This window comes from Heloderma suspectum, chromosome 7 (genome assembly GCF_057233095.1).
Source record: "Heloderma suspectum isolate Gila_16-S chromosome 7, 16-S_ref, whole genome shotgun sequence".
Classification (NCBI taxonomy): Eukaryota; Metazoa; Chordata; class Lepidosauria; order Squamata; family Helodermatidae; genus Heloderma; species Heloderma suspectum.
This window is the reverse complement of record NC_139464.1, coordinates 49992402-50011630: the sequence shown is the minus strand read 5'-3', so window position 1 is coordinate 50011630 and position 19229 is coordinate 49992402. Positions and strand designations below refer to the sequence as shown.

Here is a 19229-nt window from a genome sequence, read left to right as displayed (position 1 = left end):
TGAATGGGAAAATAATTTGTCTGCAAATAAACGTCACAAAGTACTGACATTAGCAAATGAATGGTTTCCAGGAAATAGGTCTTTTTTAGAGGCTTCCTTACACTTTTCAAGAGCAGCTTTCAAGACCAATCTTGCTCATGATCCTAAACTTCTATACAATTTTGTCCAATGTAAAACTTTGGATTACCATTATCTCCTAAAGGAAATGAAGAGGTATTTGTAAAATCAGAATTTTATGAGCAGAATCTGAATCAAATAGGGTGTAGGTCTTCCTTCTCCTTATACCCTTGCAAATACCTTGATTTAAGAGGGCAGGGCATCAACACAATTTTGTCTTTTGAACATCTCATTTGGGTAAATCCATTCTTGTTATACTCTTGACTATTGGTTAGTGTCTGCTTCGAGAGAGAAATACTGTTGAAACAAACCCAATGTCCTGCAAGGTTCAACTCGATTTTTTTCACAAAGTTGTATGAACAGAGTGGTCTTAGACCTGATGCAGTCTCACCATAAGAGAAAAGGAACAGCAAGCAAGCAGTGTATTCTGAAATGGCTGCAAATCTGGCTCTCAACAATTGGAACTTACCCAGGACTTCATGACTACAAGGCTGGGGGTAGTGGGGGAATGTCTTTAATGACTAACAGTGAACTGGGCACACATGACCATTTTATCACAACCACACAACAAAGTGAGACTTGGTTAAACTCTTACCGATGTGCGTTGTCTGAATTGTCTTTGCTATCTTAGTCAGATCTCCACTGACATACTTTATAAGATCCCAAACAGCTAGACATGTTAGGTTCTTGCTATTCTCATCTATTTGCCACTCTTTTAGTGAGAGGCTGTTTCACTTTAGTTCTTAAGCTTAGAGTTCAGCTTTGTTCCTGAAATGACTGACATCGAAGTGGAAAATAAAGATTTTCTATTTCCGCACTCAAAATAGAAAATGTACTGCTGCCAAAGAATATATCATCAAAATGTTCTTTTTCATCCTTGCTGTATTGTGAAAAAGTCTCAGCAGAAGCTGTCTTCCATTGGTCCGTAGACAAAGGCTGAATTTCTCACTAATTTTCAATTTCACACATACCTTAGTACTTGAATGGTTGTACAGAAATAACCAATTCAGTTATCAACCTTACATCCTGGAGGAGAAGAGAAAAATTTAAAAGAATATTCCGTATGGTTGTGGAGCTTATAGCAGAATAGGAAAGCAGATAAGAATTGCATGAGAGATCTTCATTTTGAACTTGATAAATGGAACTGGCAGTGGAACTATTTTTACTTCCTTGCATTGACTGACTTATGTAGGAACTAATCCAGAAACACATGGACAGGCAAAATGAAATCGTGTGAAAGCTTAAATATAATGACATTTTTTTCTTAGACCAATGCCTTGCTTAGTTTTAGGAAGCAGTGTTTTGTGTATCTGTTCCAGATCCATTTTGAGAACCCATCAATGTTACATTGCAAGGTATGAATGGTAGGGCAAGACATTTGCTTTCAAAAAGATATAAGGATGTGTAACAAGATCTCTTAACACATCCAAAATATAGGTCTAAATATGCTGCATTCTTTGTAGGGATGGTGCTTTTCAAAACTAAGGGACCAGTGAGCAGAAAGGGATTTCTGTAGTTATGTTGGATATGAAATATATATACATATAAAAACCAGCAGGAAAATCTACTTTGTAATCTAATTTGCTGTATCAGTATGTTTTTATTCAGGCTTTTACATAATCTTCCATACCAGAAGAATCTTATTCAGTGAGCAATGTTTATATTGTGATTTTTTTGGGAAAGTTTTGGGATAAATGCTTGAAACAACAGCCAGGTAATATCGGTGAGTTTAGTTGGTGAGAACTGTGGTGAGAATCGGTGAGAACTGGCACAGAGATACATTTTTGAAGGATCATGTAGGCCATCATAGGGAAATTCTTAAGGACGCTGCAGGAATATCGTACATCAACTGGAAAGCAGTGGTAACAATGTTCATAAAACACTGGGATGAAGTGGAGGCTTTGAGAATCTCATACCTTGGTGGTCAGATTCACCTAAAATTTTTAAAGATGCACAAATGTAAGTGTAAACCTTCTGGTGCAATATATATATATATATATATATATATATATATATATATATATATTTTCTCCTAAAGTCTTAGGAGAATATATATATATATATATATATATATATATATATTTTTCTCCTAATACATATAAAAATATATATATTTTCTCCTAAAGTCTTAACTGCAGACACTAACATTTGTGCTGAAGGCTTCTTTATTCCTATGCACCATTTATGGCATGAGGAATAATTTCCCCAGTGTTTCGATTTTAAGACTTTCTCCATAACTTGAACTCTCTTTTACTTTCACCTCTTTCCAGACCCAACAGTAATAACAAAGATGCCTGGCCATCATTACAGAGTTCAAGTAAATCAGTCAACGGCTTAACAATGGAACACAGGAAAACGCCTCCTATTTTAGAAAATGGCACAGACCCAGAACACATGACTCCAGATGGTCCAGATTCAGATTTCGGGTAATTGTGCTGCCTTTTATACTTTAGTTAGCTTTCTTTCTCTCTCACTGATGTGGAGGGATGATTCTCTAGCCTCTGTCAGGAGAGCTGGATTCAAATTCTGATAAGGTTACAAAGTAAAAAGGTTGGCCTGAATCACTAGGTGCTGCCTAAACCTATTTGGGGTGGTGGGGACTGCACATTGTTTTACAATGAGCAGTTTTTGTTCAGGAGAAGTCTGTATCCGGCTAACAAGTGTTGATTAAAGGTAAGGGTTGTGAACAGGCCAAGCCATTTTTAAACAGTTACCTTCTGGGTCGGTGTTCTAGCAAAGCACATGCTTTACTTCAGCAAACAACTTGTAGTGTTCTTCAAGAAAAAAATGCAGCATAGTAGGAACTCTCATTTTTTAGGAGGCCTTTAGTTGACTGGTTGAATGCTTTGAACTGGAATGGCAAATCTGAATACTTTCTGCTCTTCACCCAGATTATGTTGGTATTACACAAGTATGACACTGGACTGATTTACATCAGCCTTTCCCTTTCCTAATACTTTTTGGATTTGTGTTTAAAACTGCAAGAAGTCTTTTGCATCATAAGTATAATTATGGAGCTTTTTACATGTACATATTGTATAGCACTTCTAAGCTGCTTTCTATTATGCTGCTGAATTGGGAACACTTCTACGGTCTGTTTAATGTGTGCCATTGCAATGTGGAAACTTCTTTCATAGGATCTAGTCCCCCAGCACACTTGTACTAGGTTGTGGGGGAAAACAGACATATAAGTTATTTGACTCAGATGTTTCCTGTTCAGATATTACTACTGTGTCACATCAGTATCACATGAACTGAGCCTAAAAAACTTAGTAGGAAGTAATGGAACCAGATGAATGCCTTGTATTCTTGCCCTAGCGTTGAATAAATACTTCACATCTCCATTGATCTCTAGTGATGAAGTTTGAACACTTCTGGAAGTACAACGCTGATGGAAGAACCTTTGCTCATTTGACAAGGCATCCTATAACCCCTTGCCCAAGTTTTAATGTAGTCCTGCTCAGAAGCAAGTAGTTTGCTTTAGAGTTTCCATTTCAGATTAATACAGCATTATTAATGCTGTATTATTAATTACAGCATTATTAATACAGCATGCTCTGTGTCTAGTACAGATTAAACTAGCCAGGATCCAAAGGTCCACACATGGAATAAGGCTTTTTCACTTGCCCCCACTGTAGTCTCTTCATCCTCTGACCACCGTCTAGCTGCTCCTGAAGGCCTATCAGAGCAGGGCTCAACATAGCACAAAATGGCTAGAACTGGAAAGAAAAATTGGAAATCCCCCCTCCAGGAGTGGAAGCACTTTCCACTCTTACACAGGACTCTTTGGATTCCAGCCTTTGCCTGTCACTAGTTTTATTCATGAGATGGGCTGGCATAGTACTTTTGAAAACATATTCAGCACTTCCCCTGGTCATAGGTCTTATCCAGTTGTCCAGATTTTCAGAGACGTTTTTCCACTGACCTGTCAGATTTGAGTCTCTGTTTACTTCTATAGAACATAGGGGTTTTGAACATTTGGGCAACCATCTGTTACACAGCTATTCCCCTGAAGGATTTATATTAAGACTGCAGGATTTATATTAAAGTGAGAAATTAAAACAATACTTGAATATTCAGTTTGAACAAATCATTTCAATTGACTTGGGGTGTTATATAATCTATGGCATATAGAAATAATACATTCTTCTTTGTCTAGTTTTGCGCCATACTCTTCTTAATATATAGAATTGATAGTTTGAAACAACATTATACACTGTTGTATGTCTCTCTTCCAACCTGCAAGCTTATAATAATTCTGCAAGTGTGCGGAGGACTGTCCCATTTTTTTTTCCTTTGTCAGAAGGGCTTGAAAGAGTGGAATTCTTCCAAAAGCTACAAAAACTAGACTGGAGTGTAGTGGTCATTTGACTTCTGATTTTGTTTCTCCTTAAGTTTATTTTTAAAGGGCACACTTTTAATTCTTTGTAGAAATTCTTTGTCTTGCTTTCCTGTCCCTCTTACTAGATTCAAATGAGATAACCAAGACTACAGTCTTAGCTATCCATTCCTATAGCATCAAAACATTTGTTTCTTATACACACTTCACATCTTTTCACACTTAAAATTAGACTTCATTGTGGAAAGAGTTCAGGAAGGAGCATTATAGGTTTGAGGGCCTCCCCTAGATTCAATGTCACATCTTACAGTTCTCAGTGTTAGAAGCTATAAGTGATTCACCTCATTTGTGCTCAGTCACTGGGACAAAGCCAGTGCATGACTGACCTAACCTGTCCTTTATTCTTGGGTTCAAATCTCCTTTTCTGTTTTTTTTTTTAAACATCAAAACATATAGGCAAAGAAACAGAAGAGTACTTTGAATAAGTTTTTTTTAAAGTCAGCAAAAGGGAAGAAGCAAAATGGACATTACAGTTAAACTGCCAATTGTATCTATTACATGAGGACTCCCAAACTTCTAATTAAGGAATGTGTTTTATTTAAAGTAGCTAAAATTTCACTTCTCTGAAACCAAAGTGCTGTAAGCAATTATTTTCAATAATCAAGAATTGAAGAATTTAGATCGAGTTGAAGGAAATGGAAGAGAAATATATTCAAAATGCATAGTGAAGCTTAGGCGAATAGATTTTAACACTGACATTTGATTCTTGACTACCTTTTTCAGTATCCCAAGCCCTCAACCTCACCTTTGCACATTTTCCTTGTAAAACCCTGGATTTACCCAGATCACATCTCTAATTACCTGTAGGGAGAGGACTGAAGAGAGCCTGAGGCATGCTCACTGTGGGTAGAATCTTGGAGGTCAAGTAATGACTGAACAGATCCAAGTCTCTGTCGAAATGGCTAATTCCATTTTTGGAAAGGAAAGAGTATTGGTTAAATAATGAGAATTCATCTGGTTACTAAGTCTAATCCAAATGATATGTATTAAACTGTGTGATATAAAAGTATAATTATATCCTTTCTGCTTTTGTCATTTTTATTGGAGTTGAATTTGTGTGATTTTAGATTTTATTGTGCTTGTATGATGTGGAAAACATTTCAAAAGAGAGGAAACTGGCTGTACTGTTGTAGACCTGTTGAAAAGGCAGGTTTGTTTGAGCTGTTGAATCTGATATGCTTCTGCAGGTCTTGCTACTACCTTTATATGAAGATGTGTTTTATTAAATAAGCTTGTATCTTGATTTGTTCTTGGTAAGCCCAAAGTATTAGCTCAGTTATAGATATTGCTCAGTTCCTCTCTTCTCTTCCAAACCCCACTAAAAAACAAAAAAAGCTGCACTGATAATATCAACCAGTGCTTTTTTAATGTGTTGTTAACATGCCAATATATAATGGGTTGTAATATACACAACAAAAATATATAATGTATTGTAAAAGTGCATATATGCATGCTTCAGTGGAGTACTCTGAAACCCATTCTATACTCATCAAGGAAATTTCTGTGATCAGTTCCTGTTAGCTCATGTGTCATTGTATTGTCAGTTTCATATTTATCTGGAGCATTTTCTCCATTGTATTTCAAGAGCTGTCATGTGTTATGACTTTGAATTAGGGGGTGCTTCTGCTTTAGAGAAATCATAGCAAAATTTGACATAGTACTATCTGAAGATACTTGCATCTCTCGCAGGTTTTCTCCTCCCCTAATTGCTGTTTAAAGATAGGGCTGCCAGTTGTTATACTTGGCAGGCATCTCTTTGTTAAACTTATCTAAGTCTGAACTCTTGGTTTATCCCTGTAAGATGGAGACAGGTGCTCTTTCCCAAAGTAGGTTTTTATAAACCAGGGACTGTTCAGCTTATTTAACATGGATCTTATGAAGATGATAGTAAAAGATCTTAAAGCTTTTGTTAGTGTTTAGATTTCCACATGTCCAGTCCTACTGGATAAGTACACCTAAATTCAATCTCTTCCTCTACCATTGTTGACAGAGGTACGCTCCAACTAAGTCTTAGTAGCCAAATCCTTTTTCCCATTACAAGTTAATAATAGAGCCACTGACGAAACTCAATGTCACTGGTGAAATTGCTTTGTGGATGAAGGAATACAAGGATGCATTTGCACAACTCTGTGACCAAGATATGGCGTTAGTGATGTTGAGATGCAGTCTTCAAGTCACAAAGAAAGCAGTGTGATATTCTCTGAATATTTGCATTTCTTTTTCATCCATAGGTGTCTAGTAACTTACTGCATCACCTACTACTTAGTTGTCAACAAGATGGTAGCAATTTACCATTCTTCAGTTGAACTGCCATGTCATCCAGTTCAGTTGTTGACATGTTGATTTGTCTTAGTGTCTCAAATGGTAGCTTTATTTAGAATTACAGATAGAGCTCTGTGTGGACATACATTTGCAGCCTAAGCCCAGCCAGAACCACCCATTCCAGCATGCATGTCTGGTGTGATCCCCCTCGCCCACTTGGCTTTTGATAGCACCTGATCTAGTATCTCGCCTTGTCCTACTATTACCACTCCTTCCTCAATCCGTTCTTCCCCTAGTTTTTCTGTGTTGAGGTCTCAACTCAGCTCTGGTCTTGTCCTTCCCTGGCTCTTTCTCTTGCGATGTTCTTCTAATTTTCTCTGACAGGTAAGTTGGATTCATGAATGGCTAGAACGTCACTTTTGTTGCCTGTTGCATTTAAGTCACAGAGATTGCTCCAGTATTCGCACTGTCTCGAAACAGAAAGGACACAGAGGAAAAGGAAACCTTTTCTGCTGTGGTGAATTGTTCAATGGAGGCTTGGAATGCTCTTTTACTCTTCCTGCCTCTTTGCTCTCCTTCCTTTCTCTCCCTACTCCCCAAACTTGGTGTACATAATCTGAGTATGGGAGCTTTCTGAGCTCTATCAGTCTCAAGCGCAAAGACTGCAAGCCTAAGTAAAAGGACATCATCATCACCATCATCATCATCATCGATCTGTAAACCACTCTGGGAGCCTTTTTGGATGAAGGGTGGAATAAAAATGCTTGAAGTAATAAATACATCTCTAATTATAAGTATATATTGTGGGTTTTGATAAGAGGTGGGGTGCAGACAGTTTTGTTTTTTGTGCAGTCAAGAGCAGTATGTTTGAAAACTGAGTCTTTCATGAAGTAACAAGTAGAATGTGCAAGACAATATAAGTAGCAAACTAGTGAATTGTCAACAATAGATTAAAGGTCTTTAATCTCCATAAACTAGTTCACATATTTTAACTTTAAGTCTTACAGTTCAAGCCATCAAATTGATTTAGGCTGTATATTTTGCATTTGCCTAAGAGTTTTTCTTTTTTTCTCTAGCCCTATCGACAAACCTTCAGATTCTCTCAGTATAGGAAACTGCGATAATTCACAACAGGTAAGAATTTGAGAACTAGTGCTTCTTCTTTGTGGTCTCTATGGCTCATACATATGATTCTGTCAAGCTCATACTTTTGTATTTCCAACAAGACTAATGTGTGGTGCAGTATGGCCAGGCTGCCACTGTGCCATAAGAAATATACCTACCTGTGAGCTACATAAGATAGCTGCTGGATTCAAATGTTATACTTGCTGCTTTTGTAACTGCCAAACTTCTACTTTTGTAACTGCCAAATAGTGTTAAAACAAAATGAAACTTTGTGTTTGGGCACATTCACATGACACGCTAGCCCATGATGGGTGAGTAGCCATGCACTGTGGGTGGTTTGCAAAACAACCCATAGTGCGTAGTTAGAGCATCCACCAGACGATCAGGCAAACAGCTCGCAGCGCCTTGCTTGTTTGCCCCCTCCCCCTCAGGCCTCCAGCTGGCATCCTAGGGGACCTGGCAACAGACCTGACTTGTCTGCCACCAAGTCCCCCTTCCCGGCTCCGATTGCAATCAAAGCCCTTAAAAAAATATATCCTGGTACTGTTTGTGCACAAAAATGGGACTGGGAAAACTTTTTCACACTTCCCCATGCCCAAGGAATGTGTGCATTTTTTAATTAAAAAAACAACAACATTTGCACACGTTCCCCAGCAAGGGGAAATGCGCAAAAGTTTTCCCAGTCCCATTTTTTTACACAATATCTAATGCAGTCCTATGGCGCCGACACTCCATAGGGTTGCATTGAAATTTAAATGCATCCCTTGCCAAAAATCAGCGCTGTGTGTGTGTGGGGAGAATCCAACGCCCCCACCACCACCATTGACCCTTTGGGCAACAAGGTCCATGGCGGCAGGTTGGATTCCCCCTTCCCAGCCAATTTTCAGCAAGGGGCACATTAAATTCCAGTGCAATCCTATGGTGTACCAGCTCGATAGGGTTGTATTGGAATTTGTGCACAAAAGCAGGACCAGGGAAATCTTTTCACGTTTCCCTGTGCTCAGGGAATGTGCACAATTTTTTTTAATTAAAACCATTTGTGCACATTCCCCAGACATGGGAAAGTGTGAAAAAAATTGTCCTGGTCCTGTTTTGTGCACATATGGGCCGGGAATTCTTTTTTAAAAGGCTCCGCCGATCAAGATTGCGATCGGAGCCAGGAAGGAGGGATCGGCAGGAGCGAGGGGGGGTGTGATAGTCCCTCCAGGGTGCCATTTGAGCTTGGCAATTACGAATGGCAACTGTGGCTCCGCTCGGCAAGAGCAGCAGGGGTTTCTGATGCTGTTGCCGAGCAGCTCACTGCCATGATGGGTTGGCATGAGACGCCAGCTCATCCTGGGTAAAACAACCCCTGCTGCAGATCATTGGTTATCAAGGTGGGCTGTTTGGGAAAAACAACCCACCCTGATGAGAATGGTCCTGGTTTGCACAACATGCTAACCCATCGTGGGCAGTCACCAATGATGGGTTAGCATGTCATGCAAGCCCAGTTCATATGGTGCTGATTTAACCATCTGTTTTGTATAAGACCTTTGAGCTGCACAACTAAAGTGTATTTTAGAAAAATGTCTTGTTTTGTCTTGCTTTTTCCTCTTAGATATCAAATAGTGACACACCTTCACCACCACCTGGCTTATCAAAATCCAATTCAGTCATCCCCATCAGTTCGTCCAATCACAGTGCACGGTCTCCATTTGAAGGGGCTATAACAGAGTCACAGTCTCTCTTCTCGGACAACTTCCGGCACCCCAACCCAATTCCAAGTGGACTCCCCCCATTTCCCAGCTCCCCACAGACTTCCAATGACTGGCCCATGGCACCAGAGCCACAGAGCCTCTTCACATCAGGTATGTGGAACCTAGTAGTAATTAATCAAGTCTTGCATATTGTACCTTGAAATAGTACATTCAGACTTGTAAGTGAAATTAAAACTTAAAGAACTTGTAAACACGATGTCACAATTACTTCATAAAGGCCTTGGTTATTCTTCTGCAAAAGCTTTCTTGGTGAACTGCCATAAATTCATAGGTGGTGGTAAAAGAAATGCAGACATTGTGCTCAAAATAAATTAAACATATCTTATGTAACCATGCTTGCTTAGAATAAAATTTATCATTTTGTGCTTGCATGTAAGAAGTCACTGATTCTACTAAGCATCAAGGTTAAGCTATACATTTTGCTTAAAATTGCAAGCAGTTACGTATTTAACTTATACACTACAGATCTCTTCACTGGCAATAAAACAGTGCTAGTATAAACTCTTAAGGAGTTATGTTTCTTTATGCAGGGCATTTTTAGAATTATTTAGCCTCCAGCAAATAATATATGCAGCAAAACCAGTAACTTCCTACAATTCATAGAAGAAGTGTTATTGCATATGTTGCAGAAGCTGGAAGGGAAATCCAGAGGGCTGGATTCTGAGAAACTCAAGGTGCCTCTTCTGGATTTGTTTGCAATTTCCCTGTTCCCTCAACTGGCCCCATCCCTGTTCCAAAGAGTCTCCTGACTCTCCTAAGCTGCTTTCGGGGGGCACAGGGGGAATGCAGGGGGGAGGAAGTCTGAAGGTCACAAATATAGGATGAATTACAGCTTTAGAAAATTTCCAGAGGGAAATTTGTTAGTCTGTTGCAGCAAAAACAGTCTTGTGACACCTTAAGGACTAACAAATTTATTTTGACATATGCTTTCGGGGCCATTGGCTGCTTCATCAGATGCAAAGAGGAAAAAAAAACCAAAGGCAAAAGACAGCTACACAGATAGGTATGGTTATCAACGAATTCAAATGATTGAGGGAAAATGTTTTTTTGTTGTTCAGTCGTGTCCGACTCTTCGTGACCCCATGGACCATAGCACGCCAGGTCTTCCTGTCCTGCGCTCTCTCCTGGAGCGTGCTCAAGTCCATATTCATTGCATCAGTGATGCTATCTAGCCATTAATGATGCGTTATACAAACTGATTGGGATAAATTTTCTGCTGCAGTACATCTTTTTCTTTGGGGTGTGAAACTCCCCCTTTCATGAGTTTCCTTCTACCTGCAGTTCTCAGAATCCAGCCCAAAGACCAGCAGCCTGTTTTTGAAATATATAAAATGTTAAAAGATGCTCCTTTGTTAGTGTAGCTGAGTCCAGAGTGCTTCCTTGTTAACCATACTCCACTAGAACCTAAACAACACTGAGTTCACACTGCTTCCTTTGAATTAGATTAACTACTTTTTCTGTTGACTAATATAGAAATAAACACATTAAGTATAGCTTGTCTTCATAGCTGACTACTAATGAAGAGTTCTGTGGTAATTTACTGTTTGTTCTGTCTACCTTTAGAATCCCCTTCACATACTGTGCATCAGCAAATACATGTACATACAGGGGAGTCACAGCTAATCCCATCTCCCTGCTCCCTGCTCAGACATGTGTAAAATTTTAGGTGTATATATTAACAGTGTAATCCTATGCATTTTACTTAGAAGCAAGTCACACTATGTTCATTGGGACTTACTTCTAGTAAGTGGGTTTAGAATTGCATCCTAAATGTTTTACAGGTATATCCTTGACACAACATGCAAAGCTGTCTTCACTTTGAGGTTACAAAAAAAAATTGGTTGTGAAATGAAAGGTTAATAGGTTGATATTTTGACTCAGCTAAGTTAGTTGTAAGAAAAAAATGCTACACAAGTTCACTTCCTTTTTTATCCCACAGAAACCATCCCAGTATCCTCCTCTACAGACTGGCAAGCGGCGTTTGGATTTGGTTCTTCCAAACAGCAAGAAGATGACTTGGGGTTTGATCCATTTGATATCACCCGCAAAGCCTTAGCAGACCTGATCGAGAAGGAACTGTCGGTCCAAGACCAACCCTCCCTCTCGCCCACGTCTCTCCAGAACCCTTCCCCACACACTACAACCGCCAAAGGGTCAGGCTCTGGATTTCTGCATCCTGCTGCACCCGCAAATGCCAACTCTCTCAATAGCACATTTTCAGTCTTGCCACAGAGGTTCCCACAGTTTCAACAGCATCGAGCAGTTTACAACTCCTTCAGTTTTCCAGGCCAAGCAGCTCGCTATCCTTGGATGGCCTTCCCACGCAATAACATCATGCACTTGAACCACACGGCAAATCCCCCTTCAAATAGTAATTTTTTGGACTTGAACCTCCCACCACAACACAGCACAGGTCTAGGAGGGATCCCTATAGCAGGTAAGTGCACTGAGGCAACCAGTGAACTTGGGTCATGTCTTCAGCTTCTCTGAACCAGAGAAGCGTGAAGGGGTAGATGATGCTTGGTACTAAAATGATAATGTAACTCTCAAGCTGGGAGCATGTCCTTCTGCATTTTGGAAAATAAATGTTTTAGTTTGACATTTAGCCTTGTAATAATGAGCTTTATAAGGAAGGTGGAGTATCGTATGTCCAATAATTATTTCAGAAGTGAATTTATACTTTGCAATGCCATTGTTCTTGGTTATGCTGTGGATTTTATTTTAAATTTATAGTTTACTTATCCCAAGAAGTGGGTTACATTTTAGCACTTTAAAAAAAAAGATGACTCTTTGCCCCCCAATTCATGAGGTTTAGGATGTACAGAGCAGAAGGAGGCTGAGCACTAGCCATATCTTTTCTCTCCACCACCCTTTGGACAATAGGATCTTCCAAATGGTATCTGAAATCTAGTGTTGATGAGCTGGTGACAACCACTGAATTAAAATGGTAAAAAAATGTTTTATGATCCAATATGATGAAGCCATCTTCCATCTGCATTCAGAAAGCTAATCACTTCATCTTCTGTTTCTGTAGCATTTGCCCTCCAAATAGCAGTATTGTCACTCAGTGGGGAGGGTGCTGGAGAAAAGAGCACATCATAGCTAATATGCACAAGTTAGTATGATGTAGCAAACATTATGACTATGTGATCATATCTTTTGGAGTTCGGCGCAAACTTTAAGTAACTTCCTTCCATCGTTACTTGTAGCGTTTCTTCTCTTTGGATGTTTTGTGGTTACATAGCCTATCTAGAACTGTGTGGCTTGGAAACAGCATCTTTTTATTTCTGTCAGCTATTTCTCCGTTCCTTTATTTCTCTTGAATATTGCAACGATTCTTGTTCGTTCTGTTTATGTAAACGTTTTAAATAACTTATGAAGTCATCCCCTCTTTTACAAGTAGCGGATGCTTTGTTAATAATTGGGCATCTAAAGAAGTTGCAGTTTGCCATAACATTTTCTTCAATTCATTCTGGTTGCAAGTATTTTTCTTTGGCACTTTCGTCTTAGCTGTGAGTCTAGCTTAGATAGTTTTTGAAGTGGGTTTCTCAGTGTGGGCCAGAATCTACGCACACGCAAACAGCACTTCCACCTTCACCCAGAGGGACTGCTGATTTTAGTGATAGCTGCCTGCATCTATTTGAATGTGGTTCTAGAAGATCCTCAGTGGACGTCCAAGGGCACATGAGGGGCGGGGGGGGGGCTGCACTAGGAAAGGGACAGCTGATGCCTTTTAGATCCTGGCATAATTCTCCTCCTTCCTCTTTTAAAGAACAATGCTTGCTAAAGAACAACAAAAAATTCTCAAGGAAGGCAAAGAGATTAATTCTGATGATTTCTCCTACATGTTGGAGTAGAGCTCTGAAGTGTGGTTTAGTGTAAATATTAAATGAGAAGGCGACTTGTAGAATTTATTGAACCACCATTCTCATTTAAAGTATTAGAGTTGAGAGAGCTGGATTAAACCCCTTCTCAGCTAAGAACTCTGTAGCCCAGCTACATGAAGCAGTATTCATCTACTTATTTAGTTTTGGACTTTTAGCCAGTCCCATTCCTAAGGTCTGAGTAAAAAATAAAGCAGTAAAAGTGATTATTGTGAACTCTTCATTGTGTTCACAATCACTTTAGGGGTGCTAGAACCTTTAAAACATTTTAAATAAAGCTTATAGCTTCCTGAGTCAGTTGTACCAAAGAGACAAGCTGGTTATTTGACACAGAGACTTGAACTGAAGAGCTTTTCCTTCCTTTGGCATGTAAAAAATTCTTTAAACAAAAAAGATGAACCTCCTGATAAATCTAATCCAGGGGTAGGGAACCTTTTGCAGCCCAAGGTCTGAAGTCTAATGTTGAGATGGTCTCGGGGACCATGTTCCAGTAGTGGGCAGAGCCAACAAATGTAAGACTTAACTATTAATTTATTCGCCTATGCATGTCTTCTCAGAAGGAAGTCCCATTGAATTCAGTGGAGCTTTCTCCCAGGTAAGTGTGCATACAGTTGCAACCTTAAACTTCTCTGCAGCAGCAAACTAAAATCCAAACCAACAAATTAAACTTTCAGATTTCCACAGTCCCACACACAGAAATAATCCAAAACAGAAATCAATCAAAGAAGTGCTGCCCCCATAGATTGCACTTTCAGATCTCTATTGCCTGCTGCCCTAAAAAAAATGATCCACCATTCAGCTCACCAAAGCTTTATCATGACCAAAGGGGACCTTAACAGCTACAAGCTGTAGCTGTGCAGCAGGTCCAGAAACAAATGATCAGGCATGAACAACTCCAAAGACTTCTGGGACAGCTGAGAGCTCCGAATAGCAGTGGAGAAGGACTCCAATGAAGACTAAAGACCTCAGGAGCACTCTAGGAACACAGAAAGAGGGCAGGAATAAGCCAGAACAGTTTCGAATAGAGCAGATGACAGCTCAAAGGGAGAAGAAAAAGAAAAGCCAGAAGATCTTCACAAATTGGACAGGGAGGCCTGGTGGTCTGGATCCAGCCCATAGGCTGGAAATTCCCCACTCTGGTCTAGTTGCTGAACAAAACTTTCAAGGGCTGCTTGGAGGTTGTGACTAGTTACCATTCCTTGTTGCATGCAGAACATTTGAATACTTAAATGACTGTACCTAATGACATTCCGGCAGCTTTAATTCCTTATCTTGCTAAACGTTACATCAACATTTTTCTTGACTGTCTGAAGGAAATGTCAGCGTTCTCTAGCTTCGGTATATGCACCTGTTGCATTTCCATTGATGCTGCCCACTTTGAGAAAAATCAGATGCCTTTAAATGCCATCCCATATCTTCTCTTAAACTTGCTAATGATGTTTCCTGAATCTCCGCAGAGTTCTTTTCCTCAGAAAGGTATGGTGTGTGTGACAAGGAACTTGCTCTGTCCAACTGCTGAATTTTTTCCCTTTCTTATTACATGGAAATTCTTCTCTTTTTAGGTAGATCTATGAGATACATACTTTTTTAAATCTAAAGCTATATATTTCCAAGTGATGGTGTCAGGCTTCACTAGCTTAGACATCAAAGTAAGAAAGCTAACCTAGAAGTCAAAATAGTTTTACAAATATTTAAGTAATATAGTTGGATGTTTTTTCCATCAAAAACAGTATTTTCCAGGGGACTAAAAACCACACCACATGTGATTTTTTTCAGCAGCGCAGTCTTTTTTGTTTTTGAACACATATCTAAACTGAGCCATAGTATAACTATGGGAGCCCTAAATCTGAGGAAAAGACCAACAGCCTTGAAGTATTTCACTACTCTTGTTTGCTGATTGGACAGTTGCATTTTTGGTATTAGTGTGGTTTTTTTACCTGCTAATTCAGGGTCAGCATGGAAAAAGATGAAAATTTTGAATATTCTTTTTAATTTTATGTTGCATAGTACGTACAGACGAACTTTCTGTTTTGTTCTTTGAGTTAATCTCTAATGTTTACAAGCCCATTCAGTTTTGTATCATCTCTGGCTTTTCCTAAATGTATGATCTATTACGGAAGATATTAAATAGCATCTGACCCCCAGCTGACTCCTGTGGTACTCCCCATTTAGAATGTGATGTGACTTCATTAAATGACCTTAAGTGCAGCTTTTCTACCAAGGAAATGACTTAATTCACAGTACTGAAGTTTTTAGTTAATAACTTTTATAGGTACACACTGTTCTACCTCGATCGCTCATTTTTCAGCAAAATAAGCTCTCAGAGCAACCTACAAAAATGTTATAAAATACTTTTATAACTTTTGTGTTAATTAGCATAAACTAGTATTACCACATTCAGCAGCCTCAAGTGGAATGGTTGCTTGTTTAAACTGTTAGGAGAGTTGATTCTAGTTTTCACTGATTGAACCTCAACAATGTCCACTATGTGGGTTTTCATGGTCCATATTTTTCAAGATTTTTCCTGATACCTTCCTAATTGAAATTGAAGCCTTCGTAATTGAAATGGCCCCTTTTCTACCCTGTTTGAATGGCTACAATCACTTTTTAAATCACCCCTTCAACAGATTTGAAACTTGCTGTTTTTCCTTCAGCCTTTCTAATATTGAAATATACTCAGTACATTTTACCTATAGTTTTGATTTCCAAGTGTTCTACATTCTCCAAATGTTCTCATGTTTGCCAGAATCATTCCTTTTCTAGTATAGAGTATAACTGGTCACAGTACCCCTGCTGTGGCTTAGCTAGGTCATAGGTGATTAGTTACTACGTTGTCAGTCTTCATGCTGTTGCATACGGGTGACTAGATGAGCTGGTAACTCAACAGACAGCCCCCTAAAGCAATGTCCAGAGGTGAGACACGTACACTCCAACTTGTAAGTAGCTTGACACAATGGTGGCATGCATATAATCTGTTCCTTCACCGTGACCAGATTGGATGAATGCCGGAGGCCTATGGAGGGCCTTTGAAGCAACTGTGCTGCCATCTTCACTTTGCACTGGGCTCCTAGGAAGATTGGAAGCATTGTGTGTCGGGAAGAGTTGGGTGTTGTGGGCAGATAGGAAGGTGAGAACAGGATGAACAGCTTTGACCTTCCAGAGAGTCCTGCACAAAGTGAGAACGCCCTGTCTTTTCCCTTGTGGGAGAAGCGCTCCTCTGGTGTGTGTTGGCCAAAGGTTCATGAAATCTTGGTGTTTCTCCCTACTTTTAGGATTCAAATGTGTATACCAAATGTTAGGATATGTGACCCTTGAAGAGCAGCTCATGTCCACACCTCACTCATGATCTTCACTAGCTGTATAAGTTGGGGAAATCATTAGATCCCCATAGTCTGTTAGCTTATACTCAACTTGGCATATGTCTGTCAGACTATTAGCTATGTGAAAGGCAAAATGTTTGCAAAAAGACATTGGAACAGCTTATCACTTGTATGTCATGGCTCCCAGTAACCATACCCTTTGAACCTCCAGGCCATTAGCTTTGCTCTGGGTTTATCATGTATTGTCCAGTAAAATTTACAGACAAGTAGCTGTGTTAGTCCATTGCACCAAAAACAAGAGTCTTGTGGCACCTTAAAGACTATTTTATTCTGTCATAAGCTTTCGTGGACACTGTCCACTTCATCAGATGTTAACCTCAAATTGGCAGATCTGTATACACATGCTTGGCATGTATGTGCATATGCCTGTGAGGGAGATGTTAACTCTGCTGCCAAAGGGGATCTAAAACTAAACTCTACCAAAATCCTCCTTCTAGATGCACATGAGGAGGAGAGAGGGAGTGTGCAAGCCCTGTGCTTTGCTGAGGCTTGTCGATATAAGCGCTAAACCGCTGTTTAGCATTCGGGCAAACCAGCACACAAGAATCTTTAAAACTGAGCTGTGGTACTTACCTCCTTTGTCAACAGGTTATGCAGGCAGTCAAGATTAGAAGTTAGAATATTAATTTAGACTATAAATTTAAGTATTGTATTATACATTGTTAAGATGATTCACACTGCCATATTTTGTGTTTGCATTTTAAAGATCTTAATGACTTCAAATATTAAAATACTTGAATAGGCTTCCTTTATTTAAGGGAATAAGTAGTGGGGACAAAGTAGGCGCCTCAAAGTTAGGGTGAGTCCTAAGTAGTTGCAGTCACATATTCAGCTTCTCCCAGCTCTGTCCATACTCTGATACCATCACAACTTTTGCCAAACTAAAATAATCTGATAATTGTGATCAAATTGTCTAAAGTACAGTCAAATATGTAATTCTTAGCACAAGTTGTTAATTAGATTTCCAGAGGAAGGGGTTTTAACTTCCCTGAATTATGACCAGAATTTGTCTTCCTTTTTGCCTTTTTTGTTATTGTTTTCTTGAATCTTTGTTCTTTCCTATTTTGTTCCTAAGAGTGCCACTTCGTCACTGCCAGCATATTGCCCTCATGTGGGCAAAATAGGAGCCAAGATCTCATCCCCACCCTACTACTTTCCTCTCACCATCCTGTAGAGCAAGGATTGAATTGCTGGAGTAACTTTGTCCACAATTTATTAATATGGCAGTACCTGTCAATCGACCCTATTAATTTTGGAATGTTGGAGCTAAAGAGTAATACATAAAATACATTAAGACATTGCAGCAGGGTCTTTGAATGGAACTAGCTAATGAAGCTGATTAACAATGGATGTAGTGATGTTAACTGAGTGCTCATTTTTTAATCTGCTATTTTAATCTAATATCAGCAGTAAGATCTAAAATAAGAAGATGATTTCCCCTCAGCAGGAAAAAAAGCACAAGCTAAATTCTGTGTTCTACTTTCTACATGTTCTGCTTATTTGACCTTATGAAAAAAAGGAATCTAGATGGAAATCTTTGGTCACAGAGCATAGTGGTCTGCTGCACTACTTAATGGTTTAATAAGTGCTACTAAACATACAGTGGTGTATGGGCCACTTCATTTCCCAGTCACTGAAGGCTTTGGTCATGATCCATAGCTGCATGTTCAATGGACTGATTTTCTGAATTTTCCCTTGTAACAACTCCCCTTGCTGTACTTAAACTGTACTTACATTTCCACAAAATTTGAATTGAGTATGGATGTATTTGCAAGATCTGCTGAAAAATATATGTCCAATCTTTCTGCAAGACCCCTTTTCAATAACTCTCATGCCAACACATTTCTTTCTAAACACATTTTAAGAGGTGCACAGCGGAAGCTCTAAGAGCTCTTGAACACACAACTTGTGTAAAAACAAAAAAACACCATGCATATTTGCCTCCAGATCAGAGCTTTCATTTATAATTTACACAAATATGAATAAAATGTATGTGAAACTTTAAATTGGAGAAAATATAAAACGTGGAAGGAGATGCAACAGAAAAACAGCAGGGCTAAGGAATAGCAATGATCATGTAACTATACTGTAGCATTGCAATTCTTTTTAGCTTTTTTCTTTCAGTACGCATTTTCTGTTTGTTCAAGCTGCTTATCTTTCTAAAGGAACATGTACAATTTCCAAGTCTTGTATATATACAGGGGTTTCTCAGACCTTGGTAAATTGCTTATTCCATATGAGTTGGCAGATCATGGCTTTGAGACTATAAGATGGTCAACATTGCTGATATTAAAATTCCTGAGGA

At 39.2% G+C, this 19229-nt stretch overlaps 1 protein-coding gene across 10 annotated transcripts in view; it reads left to right on the top strand.

The window, feature by feature from the left end:
- The window catches only part of CNOT4 (CCR4-NOT transcription complex subunit 4), a 74337-nt gene that overhangs the window by 33172 nt on the left and 21936 nt on the right, over window positions 1–19229 (top strand). For 6 of the 10 annotated variants that reach the window (XM_084810134.1, XM_084810130.1, XM_084810133.1 and 3 more), the window contains 4 exons: window positions 2388–2543; window positions 7855–7912; window positions 9501–9750; window positions 11600–12097. In XM_084810134.1, coding sequence (XP_084666260.1) covers window positions 2388–2543; window positions 7855–7912; window positions 9501–9750; window positions 11600–12097 — 962 coding nt within the window. The remainder of the gene's footprint in view (window positions 1–2387; window positions 2544–7854; window positions 7913–9500; window positions 9751–11599; window positions 12098–19229) is intronic. The other 4 variants (XM_084810136.1, XM_084810132.1, XM_084810135.1 and 1 more) reach the window with 1 other exon arrangement.